Raw genomic sequence first — 21,952 nt, 5'->3', positions numbered from 1 at the left:
CCTTAAATCGGATGATAGTTGTGAATCTTGTCTACTTGGAAAGATGACAAAATCTCCCTTCACTGGCACTTGTGAAAGGGGTGAGGGTTTGTTGGACCTAATACACACTGATGTATGTGGACCATTCAAAACCGCCACAAGGGATGTTAATCGGTATTATGTGACGTTTATTGATGATTTTAGTAGATATGGTTATGTCTACTTGATCAAACATAAGTCAGAAACCTTTGAAAGGTTTAAAGAATTCAAACAAGAAGTAGAAAATCAATTGGGCAGGAACATTAAGATGCTTCGATCCGATCGAGGTGGTGAGTATCTTAGTACCGAGTTCCTTGACTATCTTAAGGAGTGTGGGATTCTCTCACAATTGACTCCTCCCAGGACACCACAGCTAAATGGTGTAGCTGAAAGGCATAATCGAACTTTGTTAGACATGGTTCGCTCTATGATGAGTTGAGCTTCGCTACCAATCTCTTTTTGGGGGTATGCCTTAGAGACTGCCGCCCATATCCTCAATCTAGTCCCTACAAAGAAGGCTACCAAAACACCTCATGAGATGTGGACTGGGAAGGTTCCCGATTTAGACCACATCAAGATTTGGGGTTGCTAGGCTTTCGTGAGGTGTGAGACTCATGATAAGCTCAAACCCCAAAGTGAAAGGTGTATTTTCATCGGCTACCCACAGAAATCCTTCGGTTACCTCTTCTACAGACCCAATGAGAATGTGGTCTTTGTAGCAAGAAGATGGGTCTTTTCGTGAAAGAGAGTTTATGAGCCAAGGAGACAGTGGGAGGCAAATTGATCTTGAAGAAATTCAAGAATCAATTGGTGAAGGAACCTCATACACTAGCAATCAACCTGAGGAGGAAACTCCTGTTGATCCAGCCGATGAGTCTGTACCTCCGAGGCGTTCCACACGGGTTAGGAACACACCTGAGTTTTATTACGGTTTTCACATTACTACGGGAAGGTGATACATTTATCAACAATAGTACAATGGTAAATTTGGATGAACCTAGCAATGTTAAGGAAGCTATGGCAGGTCTGGAGTCTGCTAAATGGAAGGAGGCTATGGACAGCGAGATACAGTGCATGTATGACAATCAAGTTTGGAACTTGGTTGACAATGTACCGGGTCGTAAAACAGTCGGGTGCAAATGGATCTTCAAGAAGAAGACCGAAATGGAAGGAAAAGTTCACACTTATAAGGCTCGACTGGTTGTGAAGGGTTTTACTCAGACTCAGGGTATTGATTATGATGAAACCTTCTCACCGGTAGCAAAGATTAAGTCTATTAGGGTTATGCTAGCCATTGCTGCATTTCATGATTATGAAATATGGCAAATGGATGTCAAAACCGCTTTTCTTAATGGAAAGTTGGCTAAGGATGTGTACATGAATAAGCCAAAGGGTTTTGTCAGTGCAGAATACCCTAATAGAGTGTGCAAGCTTGAGAAATCCATTTATGGATTAAAACAAGCATCTCGTAGCTGGAATCTTTGTTTTGATGAAAAGGTCAAAGAGTTTGGCTTCTCGAGAAGTGAAGATGAGTCTCGCGTGTATGTCAGAGCTAGTGGGAGTATAGTTAGCTTCTTGGTACTGTATGTAGATGACATACTACTTTTAGGAAATGACATCCCAACCTTGTAGGAGGTTAAGTCCTGGCTTGGGAAGTGCTTTGCTATGAAGGACCTAGGGGAAGCTGCCTATATCCTAGGGATAAGGATATTAAGAGAAAGGAGTAAAAGACTAATTGGACTTAGTCAGAGTACCTACTTGGATAAGGTGTTGAAAAGGTTCAACATGCAGAATTCCAAGAAAGGAGATTTACGGATCCAAAGCAATGCCAAACTGAGTAAGACTCAGAGTCCGAGTACAGAGGATGAGATAGCAGAGATGAGTCGATTACCGTATGCTTCCACTGTAGGCTCGATCATGTATGCTATGACTTGTACCCGCCCTAATGTGGCCTTTGCTTTGAGCATTGTTAGCAGATATCACGGGAACCATGGCAAGGCTCATTGGACCGCGATAAAGAACATTCTCAAGTACCTACGGAGGACTAAGGATTGGATCCTTACCCTTGGTGGGAGTGATGACTTGAGAGTATTAGGGTACAGTGATGCTAGTTTTCAGACTGATATGGATAACTTCCACTCTCATTCGGGCTGGGTCTTTACCCTAAATGGAGGGGCAATCTCTTGGAAGAGTTCCAAGCAGGAGACGGTGGCTGATTCGACTTGTGAATCAGAGTATATAGCAGCGAGTGAAGCAGCGAAGGTGGCGATATGGCTGAAAAACTTCATCGGAAACCTTGGAGTTGTACCAGCTATTAAGGAGCCTATGGAGATTTTCTGTGACAGCAATAGTGCGGTTGCCTTAGCCAAGGAACTGAGAGATCATGGCAGATCCCGACACATTGACAGAAAATATCACTTCATAAGACACAAGATAGAAGAAGGACTCCTCGTGGAAAAGAGGGTATCGTCAGATGAGAACCCTGCAGATCCCCTTATGAAGGGACTGACGAGGGTTAAGCATTTGCAGCATGCGAGGCGCATCGGGCTGAGGGACGATATTAGTTTTACAGATTAGATAGCCTTTTCCGAAACTTGTAAAATGTAATCGCCATTTGATGATGAATAAAATTTGTGATTTATTTATGAGTAAAGTGTTGCTATCATTGTCAATTATTTACTATTGTTTCAGTTTTGCATGTTTTGACTTCCAAAATAATTAATTTATTCAAACCTCCACAATCGGTCATACGTCGGAAGTAGGTATGAATCAAGATTGTCATGAATTGGGTTTGTAGATGGTTAAAAGTGTTTAGACATAGAAATGGTTGCTACAACATTCATGAGTGCTCATAAGTTATGAGTATTGGAATAAACCCATGCTCACTTGTATCACTTCATGGAATTTATCTCGAGTGATCGTGAAACGATAATATCATATAAGTCTTCAAACCTAGAGATATGAGTTGTTACCTATGAGTTGGTTGTGCATTGATTGCACGTAAACGCATCAGTAACTTGATGTCATAAAACGTGCCTTTGTGTACAATTCAACAAGTAGTAGAACAAGCATATGAGTCGAAGTTTATCTGTTCCTTCTAGAAATAGAAGCGATATCTGAGCCCCTCGATGATTTTGTGTTGACCCATGTATCGGGCCCGGTCAGAACTAAATTGATGTGTTCAGTTAAGTTCTTTGTCAAACAAATCGGAAATCGAGAAACAACTGCCAGACAATAAGTAAGACATTGTTCCATGTATTTGTCCGGTTGATATCATGAGAACAGAGGACTATATGATCACTTATCTAAAATGACGCTTCATAGTTCAACAGAGTTTTCGAGAGCTACAATAGCCGGTTGGTTCCTGAAGTAATATAGGCAAATACAGTTATTAAACTTATCCAAGTGGGAGTGTGTTGGATAAGGTGTCTAAGTCCATAACTTATTTGGTATATACTTGACCCGACCTGGCATGGTCCATTTGGGTTGCACTTCACCCAAACTATTTATGGATAATTTTATGAGAATCGTATACTTATGATTTATTAATATATTATAAGTTATAATATATTAATATAAAGTCATGTTATTTAATTAGTTTTAATCTTGAATTAATTTAGTGATTAAAAGGAAGACTAATTAAATCATGGGTTATTATATTTATATGGTGTGGGCTAATACTCATTTGTTAATGGGCTAAGCTTATATGGAAGTCCATGGATGATCCATGGAGCTTTTAACCCATGGATCCTTGGAAAGGAAAAGACATGGGTTATTAGGGATTCACCCTAACCATGCACACTATATAAACAAGCTTATGTTGCATGAAATAGCACCCTAGTGTGTGTGTGTAAGGTGTGGCCGATTTCTAAGAGTGTGTATACTCTCTCATAAAGTTTTCCAAATTTGTGGTCATTTGTGATTTCCATTTCAGGCGTTCACATTATTGGTGCTTGGCTCTCAAACTCCAAGGAATCAACACTCATCAAAAGGTATGTAATTCATCTAGTTCCTTTTATGTTTAAAAGTTCCCCATGCCATGCTAGATAAGTTATAAACCTTGGAAAACAAATTTTGCATGTATTTAGACAAACATAGATCCAAGGTTTATTAGGGTTGCATGTACACTTAGGAAGTGTTAGAATGCTCAAAACCCAACAATATCATCCAGCGGTACTACCGCCTCCTGGTCCATGATGCACTTCCGTAATTGGGAAACATGGAACGTGTTGTGAATCTGGCTAAGCTCTTCCAGAAGCTCCAACCTATAAGCCACCTTGCTAACCCTGGCAATGATCCTGAATGGCCCAATATATCGAGGGCCCAATTTTCCCCTCTTCCTGAAGCGGATCACACCCTTCCAGGGCGAGACCTTCAGAAGCACCATGTCACCTACCTGGAATTCCAACTCAGATCGGCGTCTGTCGACGTAACTTTTCTGCCGACTCTGAGTTGTCTGTAGTCTCTGCCTGATCTGCTGAATCTTCTCGGTAGTCTGCAAGACCACCTCCGTCCGACCCATCAACTTGTGACCCACCTCACCCAAACAAACAGGGGTGCGACACCTCCGCCCGTACAACAGCTCGAACGGTGGGGCGCCGAGACTAGAATGATAGCTGTAGTTGTAGGCGAACTCCACAAGAGGTAGGTGAGAATGGTAACATAGCTTCATACTCGGTATCGGGGCAGCCTGACGATAATCCTTTGTATAGTGCCGCTCTTTGCCACACCTGTGGCACCCACTACTGGCTCGACATATCCCGGAATGAACTCTGCCGCACTTCCCACACGAGCGGCTCTGCTGACTCCCAGTCCTCAAATCAGCGATCTTAGGCCGCTTCCACAGGTCATCTTAGACTGCTCTGCTGACTCCCACAGGTCATCTTAGACTGCTCGGAAGCAAACTCTGGGCAGAACATCGCCCGCTCAGTGAACATCCGGGTGATCTACATCACCGAGTCTCAATCCTATCTCAAACTTAGAAACACCTATGCCCAATATTCCCGCTCAACCCGCAGAATGTAACAGGCGCGGAACATATCCCTGAACTGCTCCCAAGTAACAACAGCTCTCTGATCATCAGTGTATGCCCCAGTCACAAGTCTCCACCAGTCCTTGGCCCCAGACCTAAGCAGGTTCAGAGCACACCTGACCTTCTGGTCAACAGGACACGAGCAGGTGAAGAAACACCCCTCCACATCTAAAATCCATCTCATAGCCTTGATGGGATCCTACGTCCCATCAAAAGTAGGGGGCTTCATGTTATCGAAGTCCCGGTACTGAAAACCCCTACCAACTTCTCCCCTCGCCGCAGATACAGCTGATGCAGCTGCTGCGGTGGCTGTCTCTGCAAGGGCTGTGTAGCGCTCATCAAAATACTCGACCATGGCAGTCTTAATCGACCCGAACATCTCCGGCAACTCGGCCTGGAACAACGCAGCAACCTCATCATGCAGGATCGCTCGGATCCTGTCATCCATCTCATCTGGCCTCATCTGGCCGATCGTCTCGGGTGTTGTCAGCTCCCCTTGTTCGCCCTCTCCTGATCCTGATCCTAATCACGAATCGGATCCAGTCACAAAGCGCCTGGTCATCACCATTCTGAAACATAACACAAGGTATCAGACAACTCATACAAATAACTAGGGACCGATCCCCGACAAAACCCTAGGGGTTGTGATTTCCTTGTTACGTGTATGGATCCTGTGCTTTCAGTAGTACGGGCCCATACTACCTTCCACACCTACCCATATTTGTCCCAAGTATCATCACAAGGCCCTAACAATATACATAATCATATCGAGCACTCAAGCCTCACTCCTAAAAGAAGGCTAAATGCCTCGAAGTCGGCGGACTCTTCCCAAACAACCTATCCAGCCACAAAACTTCCACCAACCCTGCAACACTAGAGTATGCTAGCCATACATAATGCTGGACCCTATAGAATTTCAAATATTCAATCCTACCCTAAGCTCCCAATCAAACAAGAACAGAACATAAGGCTAAATCAAACATTCTCAGGCTATAAGATCTTAATTATGTATAAATGTGATGCCTACACTAGATATCTATAGTAATGATGTCAATTTCATGTAATGGAAACCCTAGGCTAGTAGGCATCATGTATCAGGCAATCCTATCATGCAATTCCCGAAGATACCTAGCCTAGTACTAGCATGTTGTTCTTAACACATCACATAATCAAACAACTGCATGGTATTTTGGAGTCTACTTACTGGCTCCGGCTGATCGTACACCCTGCATCCTCCGTTACTTATTTTGAAAACCATTTAAAGTCATTTTGAAATCTTTCCTTGATTTGAGACTGGATTCACACGAATGTTCCTCCAATTCACTCAAACCAAGGCTCTGATACCAACTTGTAACATCCGAAATTTCAAACCGATTTAAACTTTTTAAAACATGTCAATTTCATCAAAACATTACAACTTTGTTTTCAAAATATTAACTATCAAAGTATTTCCCAGAAACATAACATAACAAGAGGAGCTATACGATTACGCCTTTGCCTTGCCGCGATCTCCTTGTGTACCTGAAACAATAAACCGAAACTGTAAGCCCGAAATCTTAGTGAGTTACCCCCAAAATACTGATACACATACAATCCACATAATCATGTCAACAATAACATATCATTACAACCGAACAGAACAGCACATAACGGGTCCACAGCCCTACAGACTGTAATACCCACGATCCCACAGTACGAGTCTCCCTTAGCCCATAACTGGAATGCTCCTAGGGTTTGTTGGTTACCACACGAAGCAGTACAACCTTAACCCATCCCATGTAACAAACACATAAATCACAAGAATCGAGCATGCAATAATCATATAACATCACCGGTAGTCCTACAGACCAACCTACAGGCATAACCACTAACATGCAACACGAGAACATACTCAACATCTAACACAACTCAATGTAACATATCATATGGGCCGGCCTTGGTGCCGTAGACCCCTTAGTATAGTGAGGATAAGTCACCTTGTAAATATTAGCTCGGCAAATAAATCACAACTCTCCGATCACTCGTCAAAGACTCCACCACCTATTACCATAATACAAACATGTTCATAAGTCTTCATCCTCACAGAGTACTTCATAACCCAACTAGTTAACCCTGGTAAAAGTCAAAGTTCTTAGTCAAGGTCAACAGTCCATGTTGACCTTAACTCGTCGAGTAACCTCGGCTACTCACCGAGTTCCTTGAAATCCTTACCCACTCGCCGAGTCACCGGGGTGACTCGTCGAGTTCCCACGATTCTCGATTGAGGCCCTATGGCCACCCGTCGAGTTTTCTTTTAGTAACACGTCGATACACACGCATTCCTAACCTGGGGAAAACTCATCTGACTCGCTGAGTTGTTTATGCAAGTCGTCGAGTCTATGGAAATCTTCATCGGACTCGCCGAGTTGTTCATCCAACTCGTCGAGTTCACGGGTATCTTCATATGACTTGCCGAGTCGCCCTTGCGACTCGCCGAGTTCCTTCAGTCCTTAATCCATATAGACCCATTTTAAGCCATGCAATGGCTCCAAATTACAGATCCAAGCTCCTAGGGCATGCCTTTCGTGTAAAGTTGCAAACTTTACGTGCATGCATGGTTAAAAAGGTTCTTAATGCCAAAACTAAGCTCTTAATGGGTTTCATGCATAAGGGGGGCCTCATTCACGACCAAGATAGGAACTTTATGAATCTAGAACTCGGTAAAGGTCCAGATCTGAAGTTACAACTTCATATCTAGCTCATGCCTTGCAATATCACCTTATTCAAACCATAAAAACCCTAGATTTCCACCATATGAGATCTAGAAGGGAAAAGAGATAAAGATGTCGACTTGATACCTTCAATGGGTGCTAACTGAGGTAGATTTTGGATTTCCACTCCTTCCTCGCTCCTATCCCCTTGTTCTCCAAGTTCTTCCTCCCACAAAGCCCTCCTTCCAAGCTTACAATGCACAAGAATGACACAATACATGGTTTGGGTTTTCTATGAGCTCTTACTGACTGCAAGGAGGCCAAATGAGGCTTATGCCTCCTTAAATAGAGTGCAGAACCCGGGACATAGGGTTTCTTCTGCCAGCTCCTACTCGTCGAGTCCCTTTATGGACTCGGCGAGTAGATCACTAATTTCGCGATCCCGCGTCGACGCTACTCGACGATTAGGGCATCCTTTACTCGTCGAGTAGGGCTTAAAAACAAAAGAAATCCTTAATTGATTTAATACTTGGGAATCGGGGCATTACATTTTGGCCTATGTGACCTAAATGATTGTTGAAAATCTCTTTAATAGGAAGTCAACGATAAAAACTCAGACGAAAATAGAGTCCGTATGAAAGAGTTACGAATTTTTTGCGGTTATTAACAGTATAATCTCCTCCTACTGTTAAATTTAAGATCGCTCGAGAATTAGCCGACGACGTCAAAATGAAATTTGTAGATCTTATGTTTACCTACGTGTAGATATAAAGAACGTCAAAAATGGAGCTTGTATGCGAAACTTACGGATTTTAGAAGTCGGAAGTGTGTTGTGTGAAAATGGGTGACGTGACACAATCTTGGTCATTGCTTTCTCCCCAAGTCTTGCCACCAGATGGTGACATGTGACACCATGTTCGGCTATATTTCACCCGTTAAATAGAACCTCTCCCACCTTAATTTTCTTCACACATTTCCCATTCTTTCTTCTCTCTACACTCTCTCTAAACTTCCCAAACCTCCCCATGCGCTAGAAGAAAGCCCCGAAGCGCTTGACGGCTCCGAGAAGTAGAGTTTTCAGCTCGGAAGTTCTGCCCCTGCAGAGCCCGACTTCTAGCCAAACCCCCTCGTAGGTAAGATACACCTACCTAATTTTTAATATAGCTTTTATTTAAATATAGTAATGTTATTAGGACCTTATAATAATTATTTGAGCTATTATTATGCGTTATATAAGTGTCGTTATAATATCTTTTTAACCACTGCGGTACGGGGAATCCGGTTTGAAGGGCCGCCTTGGTTATTGGATTTCAGAAGTGCTATATGCCAAAATGATTGTGCCCTCCGATGTTTCATGTCTGGCCCCTATCTATACATAATGGGTGAAGAGTATTGTTTAACGCTTGTATAATAGTAATAATAGCTAGACTATTAATTAGTCTCGTTGAACATTAGACTAAACTCTAGTGGAAATGATACCAGGTTTTGTCAACGAAAATTTGTTTTAAAGTAAACGAAGTGTTGTCCGAGTACCGAGTCACCACCTTTGCAGGTCAGTGCATAGTCCATTTCATGAACATGATTTTAATACAAGTATTAATTAAAATATTAAATATATTTTAAAGAGTTTATGTGTGAGCCCCTTTCATGAACATGATTTTAATACAAGTATTAATTAAAGTATTAAATATATGTTAAAGAGTTTATGTGTGAGTGTATAGTACCTTTCATGAACATGATTTTAATACAAGTATTAATTAAAGTATTAAATATATGTTAAAGAGTTTATGTGTGAGTGCATAGTCCCTTTCATGAACATGATTTTAATACAAGTATTAGTTAAAGTATTAAATATATGTTAAAGAGTTTATGTGTGAGTGCATAGTCCCTTTCATGAACATGATTTTAATACAAGTATTAATTAAAGTATTAAATATATGTTAAAGAGTTTACGTGTGAATGCATAGTCCCTTTCATGAACATGATTTTAATACAAGTCTTAATTTGTTGAAACATAAAAGTGACCCTCTTGAACTAAGATACCGCAACCATCTACCTACCGCAACGGTTCACCATCCGCGATCATCTCAAAACCCGGAGTCAGTTCTTCTTCAGCATCCGAAGTCCATCGTTATGTTTTTCTTATCTTTATGTAATATACTCTATTATCCAGCATGCCTTGCACGACTGCTTATAGAGTAGTTGTTTAGTTCTGAGACTCTATAAATAGAGACTCCTTCTGATGTATTAATACAACTTCTTACTACTAAATTTCTTCTTCAACCATCTCTCTTATCACTCGATGACTTGTGAATTATTCTGAATAGATTTCTCCAAGTTATTTTCTTCATTTCTCTATCTTTCTATTCTTCTTACTCTAAATTGCTACTGAAACATATCAAACTATAATCTCTCTCCGGAGCAAGTCTTTTAGACTTAATCACTAAACTTGATCTTCCTTATTAACTCGGAGTGAATGCATTCCTTGTTATGAATCAGTTTAAGTGTATTCTTGATATAACAATTGTTGTCATTTATATTTCTTTACTTTCCGCAACTAAGTATCTAACTATCTAACCATATTATTGTTGAGATTTTAGATCCTTTGAGGTTAACTATTCCGCAATATACTTGTTCTAACGTTTGTTCAAGTGTGTCTCCAAGTTTTTCTCTCAACAATTGGTATCAGAGCCAAAGTGGTTGCTTTTTGAATATCGGAACTCTGATTTTTCATTAGGCCTTTTATATCACTAAAGCTCATTTCTTCAAAAAAAAAAAACAAAAAAAATGGCACAATCGTTATCTCTGAATGTCTCCAATAGTGTTGGTGGTTCTAACCGAGCTCCAATGCTGGTAGCAAATGAATATCATCACTGGTCACAAAGAATGGAGAGGTACTTAAGAAGAATGGGAAGAGATGTATGGCAATCCGTGGAAGAAGGACCACACATTCCAGTCCTTACACCAGTCCAAACTGATGGCGCGGCAACCAGGCTAGGAGGAGGTCAACCTACCATGAGCCGTTCCACCAAGGATGATGTCGATAAAATGGAAAATGATGTTGTTGCTTTTTATGAAATTTCTTGTGGTGTTGCTCCTGACAACTTTGATATTATCATAAACTGCAAGTCAGCAAAAGAGATCTGGGATGTACTCAAGAACCTGTACGAAGGCTCAGAACAAGCACAAGATAAGAAGCTCACTACCGCACTCAATGACTTCAACAACTTCAAAGCTCATACGGGTGAAAGTTTGGAAGACTCTTTCAAGAGGTTCAACCTGATAGTCACAAAGTTATCAAATGCTGGTACCATCCGCAGCAACCATGAAACCAATCTCCAGTTCCTTAATGGTTTAGGAAGACATTGGACTACGGCTAAGATGATAGTCCAAGGCGACAGGAAGATTCACTCTTTATCACTCTACAAACTCTATGGAGATCTCCAAGCACAAGAATCCACTCTACTCAAAGAATGTGCTAACTTCGGAGGACCGCTTGCTCTCATAGCACAAGCTCCACCGCAGTCACCATACTCTTCATCGTATGATACCCCACCGCAGTCATACGAAGCAGATTCTGAGTATGATTATGAAGAAGAATTTCAGAAGGCTATTGCTCTGGTTAGCCAACAATTCAACCGCATACCACCTTATTCTTTCCGCAAGAATCAGCAATTCAACAAACCTCCATTCAACCGTAACTTCGGTCCTTAGAACAACCATTCTCGATATCCCAAAGGCTCTCAGAACAATCAACCAAAGGAGGTACCACAGTCTCCTCAGAACAATGACTCCGATACTCAATCAGAAGACAAGACTGATGTTGTGATTTGCCACAAATGCAATAAAGAAAATCACTTCGCAAAAGATTGTAAGGCCAATGTAGTCAATGACAAAGCGTTCTATCTTAGAGTGGCTCAAGAGTTGGAAGAAAAAGAAAAGGCAAGGGCATATGTGGCTCAAGTTAAAAGAGACCATCAAGTTTGGTCATCAGGAGATGAAGAAGAGACCATCAGCAGTGTTAAAGGAAAAGGGAAAATTTGCATGCTGGCCACTGCGGATGATGATGGGTCAGCAATGTTGAACAAAAACTACTGCTACATGGCAAAGGATGGGACTCTAAGCATCATCGAACAGGTAAAACTCATGATCCAAACTTTAAATTATAGTATGCATGACTGTCAACCATACATAGATGATCTTAATGACACTTGTGCTGCCGTCCTTACACACTATAACAAAGCCTTAGATGAGAAGAACATTGCGTCCCAAGAGATGTTCTATGTGAGAGGACGACTGGATAACAAGAGACTTAAGATGGCAATGTTAGAGAAGGATTTAGAGTTAGAGAAAGATTCTAGAATGCTAAGTGAAACCCAATTAGAGATAGCTTTGAACTAGAGAGATTTAGCTCAGAGAGAAATTGTACGCTTAAATCTCTTAATTGAAAAATTATTTAATGAAAGTGAGGCTATTGAAAATTTGGTAAACAATGGAACCGTGGACAATACATATAATTGGGGTTGGTCAAATGGGTATCCTACAGCAATGGATTTCTCACCCTGGTTCAACAAAGACAGATTGTATGTCCCTCCTGATAGAGAATTTCATTTCCCTGTCAATGACAAGACTTTTCCCGAAGATATCAAAACTCACTTCGGTAGACTGCACAATTTAAGCAATAATTGTGTCATTGAGGAAATTGTGTCTGAGGATTTTGGTCACACATGTGATCAAACTCCTATCAGTGGCACCACCCATTCAAATTCTCAAACTTCATCTGTAGTTGATGAAGAAATTGTTGTTGAAAGCCCCGAAGTCTCAAAGGACTTTCCATCTTTGTCCTCAGACCACAGTGTTCCACACTGTAGTCAAATGTCCCAGAAGTGTCCCACCGCAGTTTCATCTAAAACCTACTCTGCGGTAGTTAAATCATCTCTACCAAAACCATCAGTTCAAGGAATCACAACTCTTCAGCCGATTTTTCATGAGTTACCTATAGAAAATTTTGAAGTAAGCCAATGCTCTCAAATTCCAGAATCCTCAAGTTCTGATGATTCAAGCCCACGTTTTCAAAATCATTCAAAAAAATTCAGGAAACCGCAGTTAAATAACAATGACTGCGGTTCACCAAAATCCTTGGCAAAAAGCGCTTTCAAAGAAGAAATTAGATCTCGAAGCACAAGCAGACAAAGTTTTTCAAAAAATAAGAATTATGTGAGAATTCCAAAATCTAAGAGTCCAGAAAAATTTGTTTTCACAAACTACATTTCAAAAAACTCTTCTTTCATGGAAACAAGCAAAAAAGGAAGTTCAGTTTCAAAAGTCATTCCTGCTACTTCTGACATAACCCAAAAAGGTGTCAAACTTGTAAGAAACTACGTTTTTCAGGTCTATTCCTCAAATGACCCTAATTGGAAAGGAATTTTACCCACTCCAACACTTCTAAAATCACATCAAACTTTCAACAAATGGAAGGGAATCTTACCAAATCCACCTAAAGGGACTCAAAGATTTACACGTGTTAAACCTCATTCAAAACAAACTTTTCAGAAACCAAACAACATGCATGTCAAATCTCACAGTCCAAAACTTCGTTCAAAACAAACTTTTCAGAAACCAAATGTCAAATCTTTCAGAAGTTACCCACCTCGGACCAATACCAAGTCCAATTCACTCTATAAACCGCTGACCAAGCATAGTGTCAGATTCAATGAGAAACTCTCTTTTTGTAAATGTCAGTGCAGCTGTCAAAAGGTTTTATCTCATGTCAAGTCAAATCAAAGTCAGAAACCTCGTACTTTTCAAAAAACTCGCAACAATCCAAATCTGAACAAACACCCAGGACTAGGTCTAAAAGTTGACAAAAGACCTGTCCATGCAACCTCGGACTATGCATCATATAAAAATACATCAATTGTCCCTGACTCCAAACTTATTTGGATGCCTAAACTAACCGTGTAATTCTCAGGCTTTGTGCAAGGAGGAACAAGAAGAAGAATGGTTAATTGACAGTGCCTGCTCCTTGCACATGACCGGAAGGTTAGAGTACCTTCGGGATTTTAGGCCTATATGCAATGGTGGAAATGCCACGTTTGGCAACAATGCAAACGGTGTCATCCGAGGTTATGGTGTTCTCACTACGGGGAACTTTTCCATTCAAAAGGTTGCTTATGTAGAAAGCCTTAAACACAATCTTATTAGTGTTGGCCAACTGTGTAAAGCAAGACATCGTGTTGAATTTGACGATTAATTCTGTTATATAATGACGGGTGATCGAAGCACTTGCTTAATCAAATCTCGCTCCGAAGGCACGATGTATCCTCTGGATGTTTCTCTCATCATTGGTAAACCACAGTTGTACTTCCTGTCCAAAGCTGTATCCAAAGTCAGCTGGCTATGGCATCGCAAGCTTGCTCATCTCAACTTTCGGTACATCAACAACCTCGTCACTGGAGAACTAGTCCGCGGTCTCCCCATTCTCAAATTCAGCAACGATACTTGTTGTCCAGCTTGTGAATGCGGTAAACAATCAAAAGCAAGCCATCCTCTGATAATGGATTCTTCTATCTCTGAACCACTGGAGCTATTACACATTGATCTCTACGGTCCCTCAACCGTAGCCAGTCTCCACCACAAAAAGTATATACTGGTTATTGTTGATGACTATACATGCTTCACATTGGTCTTCTTTCTTAGACTCAAATCATAGACACCGCAAATCTTCATTAACTTCATCAAAGAAATCGAACTTCAAATCAAGCTTCTAGTTAGACGCATCCCCAGTGATAATGGAATTGAGTTCATTAATCATCTTCTCAACAGTTTCCTGGTTTCCAAAGGCATCTCTCACAACTTCTCAGCACCCTATACATCGCAACAAAATGTTGTAGTAGAAAGAAGGAACCGCACACTCGTTGAAGCAGCCAGATCCATGCTTAACTTCGCCCAACTTCCTCTCTACTTCTGGGCTGAAGCAGTAGCAACCACATGCTTTGTTCAAAACCGAAGTATCGTGTGTAAATGCCTCAATAAAACTCCATATGAGGGTCTCAACAACCGCAAACCCAATGTTCGTTTCTTTCATATCTTTGGATGTAGATGCTTCGTGATCAACAATAGAGACCAACTCAACAAGTTTGCACCAAAATCTGACGAAGATATCTTCCTTGGTTATTCCACTAACAAGGTTGCATATCGAGTGCTTATCAGACGAATAAGGTTGATCATTGAAAGCTTTGATGTGAAATTTGATGATTCTCACATCTGCAACGCACCTCCATCCACCGAAACCACTGCAATCATGGAATGTGACATTCCAGCCGCTTCCGGACCTTTGAATCTAGTTGAAATCAACTATAATGATCTTTTTGATCCCATTGAAATGGCGAAACTATCCGAAGTTCTGGTGTCACCCGCAGCTCAACAACAACATGCCGATGTATCTGGACCATCTCTATTTGAAGTAGTATCGCTCAATACTTCCACCTCTCCGGTTGAAGGGGAAAGCTCTACTCCGGATCTAGTCGAAACCATTGAGGTTCCAGTACTTGATGTTGCTTACATTCCTGCCCGAAGCGAAGCTTCACCATCAAACAAACCTTCAGACTCAGATGATGAATTCATAGAAAATATTGACACTAGAACCGATCCTAGAATTGTCACCCTCCCATCTGAATTCCAGGGGAAACCTTCTCAGGTTCCAAAGGAACTCCCATCCGTAATCCAGGGGGAACCTCAACCTCTCCCGATTACTCAAGAAAATTTTGCTCCAATAGATCAAGATGATTCAGCAGGATGTTCTCAAATCCAGGGGGAATTGCCATCTCCAACCACAGATTCCTCTGACATCCAAGATATCCCTTCTACCACAGCTGCTGATCATCTGCTGCCACGTCTGCATGTATGGACGAAAGACCACCCATCAGGTCAAATTATTGGCAACCCATCCGCAGGTATCCAGACTCGGTCTTCCAAGGACTTATCTAATCACCGCCACTATGTAGCATTTATGTCCTCGGTAGAACCTAGAACGATCAAAGAAGCATTGCTTGAACCAGACTGGATAGCCGCAATGCAAGAAGAATTTGAAGAATTTGAAAGAAACAAAGTATGGCAACTTGTTCCCCTTCCACAAGGTCATACTATTGTTGGTACAAGACGGGTTTTCAAGAATAAGCTAGATGAATCTGGCTCAGTCATCAGAAACAAGGCAAGACTTGTTGCCAAGGGCTATAGTCAACTAGAAGGCATTGACTACGATGAAATGTATGCTCCGGTAGCACGCATGGAAGCCATCCAGATCTTTCTAGCATACGCAGCCCACAAAAATGTCAAGGTACACCAAATGGACGTTAAGAGTGCTTTTCTCAATGGGGAACTAAAAGAAGAGGTTTATCTTCAGCAACCTCTAGGATTTGAAAATGTTGAATTTCCAGACCACTGCTACAAGCTTGAAAAAGCAGTCTATGGTCTGAAACAAGCCCCAAGAGCTTGGTATGAGACACTCTCTGAATTCCTTGTCTCATCCTGGTACAGGAGAGGGGTGATTGATCCCACATTATTCAGAAAAGCAAATGGTGACCACCTTATGATTGTACAAATATATGTGGATGATATCATCTTTGGGTTATCTGATCAAGGCATGGTAGATGAATTTGCTAAGCTCATGACCAACAAGTTCAAAATGAGCATGGATAGAGAGATTAATTTCTTTCTAGGTCTTCAAGTCAAACAAATTCAGCAAGGAATTTTCATTCATCAAGAAAAATACACCACTGAACTTCTGAAGAAATATTCAATGGACAACTACTCTTCTGCTAAGGTCCCTATGGCCTTCGGCTATAAGATCTTTGCTGATCCCTCCAGTGAATCGGTGGATCACAAGACTTATAGAGGTATCATTGGTTCACTGATGTACCTCACCGCAAGCAGACCTGACATTTTCTTCGCAACTGTTGTATGTGCAAGATACCAAGCTGATCCAAAAGTGTCTCACATGACCACAGCCAAACAAATTCTTCGGTATCTTAAAGGAAGCAAATCAATGGGTTTATGGTATCCCGCAGGCAACGACTTTAGTCTTCAAGCCTTCACAGATGCGGATCATGCAGGATGCAAGCTCGATAGAAAAAGTACATCTGGTGGATGCCAATTCCTAAGAGGAAGACTTGTCAGCTGGTCTTCAAGGAAACAAACGTGTGTATCTCTATCTACTGCAGAAGCCGAGTATGTGGCCGCAACCAGCTGATGTTCCCAAGTTCTTTGGATGAAGACACAATTGCTAGACTACGGGTACAGAATGCTGCAGATACCAATTTACTGTGACTCTGAAAGTGCTATAGCGATCTCTCATAATCCTATTCAGCACTCCAAGACAAAACATATTGAGTTACGGTATCATTTCATCAAAGATCATATTCTGAAAGGTAATATTGAACTCATCTTTGTTCCTACTCATGAAGAGATTGCCGATGTTTTTACAAAAGCACTGGACTCTACAAAACTCAATGCATTCTTACAAATGTTGGGAATGATGAATCCAGACACACAATTCTTTATGAAGTGTTAGCTACCGTAGACCATCATTGGTCTCCATTGCGGTTCTAACTGAGAATTACATATGATAGTTGGCTTAGGTACCGCAACCATATGTCATATGTACCTCTCATAGGTTCTAATGGTCTCTTTCTAACTTTTGTACAAGTGTTTTTTCTCACAGATTCTCAATGCAATCTTTCCTTTGTTCATCCGCAATGAAGTTTCTCAACCGCAATGATGATTCCATTCGCAATCATCTTAAATAACTTCCAACAATTTCATTAACTCTCGAATCTTTGTGTGCTATTTAATGATCCTTCATTAAATAAAATACAAACATTCCCTTTAGAAACTGTCACCTTTCCTTTCTGAATAAACCCCGTATCAGACCTATTTTAGGGATGATGACAAAAGAATGATTCCCAAATAAATCCATCCTCAACTTGTCCTTTCCTCTCCCAACCACGTCCAATCAGTTACAACTTTCTCTCTCCTCACCCCACGTTTACCTGACATATTGACATGCGTCTAATCCTCCATTAAATGCAAAACCTTTTTGAAATCTCTCAAAATCTTTCTAAAACCCGTTTCATCTTTGTGTGGCTGAAATTTAATCCCAAAACCTTTGATTCCCCCCGAAAACCCCATTCAACTTCTTACCCTCTTCTATCTTTTACCTAGGGTTAAAATCCTTTTACCTCCTTTATAAACCCGTCTTCTTCCCTAAAATAGTTTATGCTCTCTGTTTAATCGATTGTTCTCTCTCAACTCTCAAAAACTCCTATAACTCTGAAGAACTCCATTCTCTTATCTCTCAATGGCGAAATCAGGTGCATCAAAGAAGCAACCCAAGGCTTCAGGCTCCATGAATCCAACTGGTTCCACATCTCCAACGATAGCTTCAAGCAACTTCAGAGCAGTTTTTGAAGATCATCCGTCGTATAATGCTCCAACAAAGCTTCTGATCAAGTTTCTCAAGAACCATATTCTGTTTGGTCCTTTTGATGCATTCACTGACGTTGTTCCTGTTTCTACGCTCTTCAAGTGTGCCTTTTCTGCATACCGACCATTGGAGAACCCCCAAGAAGTGCACCTCAACCTTATCAATGATTCTTTAGTCATCTTGACCAAAGAGAAGTTCTTGTCTGCCATAAATCTTTTGATTCATCCCTCCATCAAGATCTTCACACCGTCTTTATCTGACATAACCACCGCACTCTATCAGATGGGTTATCAGAAACTAATCTGAGGGATTGGTGAGTTTAAGAAGAACCAACTGCCTGCGGTTTGGCAGTTCGTATGCCATTTCGTCATCCGCTGTCTATCCAGCAGAACCGGAGGCATCGACAACATGGGTTTGAAGCTACTTGAACTAGTGTGGAGCATCTACACGGGCCACGATGTCAATTATGGTCAGATTCTTTAGGATGATTTCCTCCAATATATCCCCAAAGAGCACCCAAGGGAGAACCCAACCGAGCTCATATTTGCTCGATTCTGGTCCTTATGCATATCTGATCTACATGCGGATGCCGGTATCAACATGGGCAGTGACATCAACTTCTTTGTCACTAAGGGTCTCAAAAGGTACAATCCCTCTTCTGATCAAACTTTATTTGGACCTATCCGCCGGCTTCCCATTCACATTCTTACTTTGCTTAATCTTAAGACTGCTGATGTCTCAGATCATATAGAGGCCACGGAGGGTATTGTCCCATACCCTTCTACCCCACCTCTTCCATCTGCAACCATTCTCCCTGAGGGTACCGTAGCCCCCTCTACTACTACACTATCTAACCCTTCTCAATGGAGAAAAATCGTGACATCCAAAAAGAAATCTAGTACACCTAAGAAGAAAGCCCCAAAACAAACCGCACCCTCAAAGAAACGCAAAACCAAACCCACCACTGTATCGAGCAGTGATTCTGAGGAAGATAGACAACCAATATCTATCCTCAAGAAAAGAAAAACAACTGAAACCTCTGGCCAAATGCGTGACCGGACTGATACCGAAGCCTCTCAACAGGCTCCGGTAGTCCTTGGGATGGCCGCACATCCATTCAATACCACACTCGAATACCACTCAACCTCATCATGTGAGATTGTTTCATCCTCTTCATCATCTGAATGTGGAGACAGCCCCCAGTTATATCTCAAGTAGATAAATCTGGACATCACCCTAAGGTCTCCAGGGCTTCCCGACTGCACATTTTTTCTTCCGAGGAGTTAGACTCCATCCTTTTGAATGTATCCCAAACACTTCAAACACCAATCCATCCGCAGGGCATCTCTTTCGCCCATGCCAGAACTGAGCCGAGGCCAGACTTGACCACGGGTCAAGGAGACCAAGGAAGCCCAGGAAATCCTACTCTGCTTCCATTCTTTATAGGTGGTTTAGGCACGGTGAGCACACATGTGCAAGGATCCGTGAACCCAAGGGACACCTTGGTGCGTACACAAAGAATTGACGGCGATGACTCAAGTGATTCTTGGAGTCAGTATCAGCCAACTACTGATGCCAAAATCAAGAAATATGTTGCCTTTAAAAGAGCCTTCCAAGCTCGCAAGGAGCAACAGGTCAAACAACAACAACAACAGAAGGAACAGGAAATACTGTCCGTGGCCAAGTATTGGGCAAATGCCATCAGCAATGCCCATACTGTTGCCACAATCCAAAAGGTTCAAAACTGGATGGATCAAATGGCAGAAACTATGATGAAAGCTCAAGCTTTAGCCGCAGCCGCAACTACCTCCAAAGTTCCTCCTACTCCAACTCCTGTTCCATCTCCCGCAGTCAACCCATCTCAAGACGAAGAGCCGACAATTGAACTCAGCTCACCCCTACCTTCGGTTTTGATGATGAAGACATCCAAGAGGTCAACAAACCAAATCCTTCAGACGACGACCTTATAATGTTTGAAGAAGAAGAAGATTCCAGCGGTTCTCAACATTCCACTTCCAAGCCCAAAGAAAAGAAAAAGAAGAAGAAGAAGGATGCTGTCACCAGGAAGGAATTCCTAAATCTACAAGCCAAAGTTGATCAAATTTTGGCTGCGGTTAAACCTACCCAACCTCCACCTGAAGATATTCCAGGACCGCAGTCATTAATTGAACGCGTTGAAAGACTCGAGACAAGAGAGCGTATGGCTGCTGAGCGCATCTCTCTCAAGGTAGAAATGGGGATCCGGTCCCTTAACAACAACCGCAGGGCTGATCATCAGGAATTCATGGCTGCAGCAGAACGCCTCATTTCTGAGGTGACCACAATCAAACAGGATCTTCAAGCAGCTATTGCGGATCAAGCTTCACTGTCTCAGAAAGTGATAGATGAGACTCATACTGCCTATGAGTCCACTATCTCTGTTCTTCATGCCATTATCAACCGAATGCAGAAATCCCTCATCTCTAACTTCCATGGCCCTGAGATCCTCCAGCTTACCAAAGATATACACAAGCTGCTCTTCAACTCCTCCACCCCAAACAATTCACAGTTGGCCGAGACCATGAAAGCTTACTTTGCAGAAGTCTGTTCCAAGGTGGATGGACTTAAACAATGGCTTGAGGAAGCACTTATGTTGCATCCATCAAGAGGGGGAAGTGATGAAGAAGTCCACCACTCGGATACTTCCATCCATCAGAGCCCTCCCATCACCATAAAGAAAATTCCCACACCGCAACCCTCACCTCCACCATCCCACAATATCCCATCTCCTCACTCTTCACCAATAAACAACACCCTCAAAAGGCCTGAGACTCCTCCTCACCTTAAAAATCTTGAGGAAAATATGTCTTTAGCAAGCTCCACAGACTCTCCTGCCACAGCCCAAAGAAAACACGATTGGAAAGCGGCCAAGCTTGCTGAACTCATATGGAGAGAATGCGGATTTGATACTATGATAGATGAGTCGCTAATTAACTCATGGGTCAATCCGCTCCGCAGGCTACTGGATGAAGACTACACTCCACATCTCACATATGCTGAACCTCCTTCTGATGGATATTGGGATATTCCAATCTCTCCCAATGCCAAGTATTTTGCAGTTTTTGAGTCTTTTGACTGCATCCTCCTTGATCACAAACGACTGCTTATGGAATTTGAAAGACTTAATCACTTTTATGCGAAGCATGGCTCTTCTGTTGAAAACATATGGTCTAACGATAGACCATCTGCAGTCAAGAATTACAAGATGCGGAAGTTTATGAAGGCTGACTTCGTTCAGTACACCCTTACCAGAAGAGAGCATGACTACATACGCACTCAGGCATATTTCCCAAGCATGAATCCGGAAAAAATCTTCTTCATTTCCAGAGTATTCCAAAACAAGGTAGAAAAGCATCCGAAGATGCAAATGGCGCTTGACAAAGCCAAATCCTTTCTGAGGGATACAGTTTGTGACTTCGCCAAGATTGATGCAGATATCCACCCCACCATCATTAGGAAGTTTGATCTCCCCCCACTTGAACCGGTGCCAATGCCTACCGAAGGCTTTGAAGAAAGATCACTAGGTGCAACAAACTTTCCTGAACATGGTATCATATTCAAACGGAAGGTTGACAACGTCAAATACTTCATTCCGATGAATACTATGCACCGCTTGCCCAAGAAACAACTTGATATCTGCAAAACCGCAGTAGAAAGATCGAAGCATACTACCGCTGAAGTCAAATTTGA

General features: G+C 41.8%; 1 protein-coding gene across 1 annotated transcript; it reads left to right on the top strand.

Moving 5' to 3' along the window:
• Positions 1-14,005: 14,005 nt before the first annotated feature.
• LOC145008406 (uncharacterized) lies at positions 14,006-16,990 on the top strand. The gene is made up of 3 exons (XM_078967035.1): positions 14,006-14,382; positions 14,842-16,319; positions 16,383-16,990. Exons 1-3 carry the CDS (start codon positions 14,006-14,008, stop codon positions 16,988-16,990), a joined length of 2,463 nt encoding a protein of 820 aa, XP_078823161.1.
• Positions 16,991-21,952: the final 4,962 nt, after the last annotated feature.

The sequence above is a fragment of the Lactuca saligna genome, chromosome 1 (genome assembly GCF_052625555.1).
Source record: "Lactuca saligna cultivar CGN05327 chromosome 1, ASM5262555v1, whole genome shotgun sequence".
NCBI lineage: Eukaryota > Viridiplantae > Streptophyta > Magnoliopsida > Asterales > Asteraceae > Lactuca > Lactuca saligna.
Note: the sequence above shows the minus strand (reverse complement) of the source record. Positions and strands in the feature narration are given on the sequence as shown.

Bases quoted from the DNA above. Each gene is read 5' to 3' on its own strand.
- LOC145008406 (XM_078967035.1), top strand. From the start codon at position 14,006: ATGACGGGTGATCGAAGCACTTGCTTAATCAAATCTCGCTCCGAAGGC. The intron at 14,383-14,841 runs GTATATACTGGT...CTTTGGATGTAG, and splicing joins GCCAGTCTCCACCACAAAAA to ATGCTTCGTGATCAACAATA. The intron at 16,320-16,382 runs GTGACCACCTTA...TATCTGATCAAG, and splicing joins ATTATTCAGAAAAGCAAATG to GCATGGTAGATGAATTTGCT.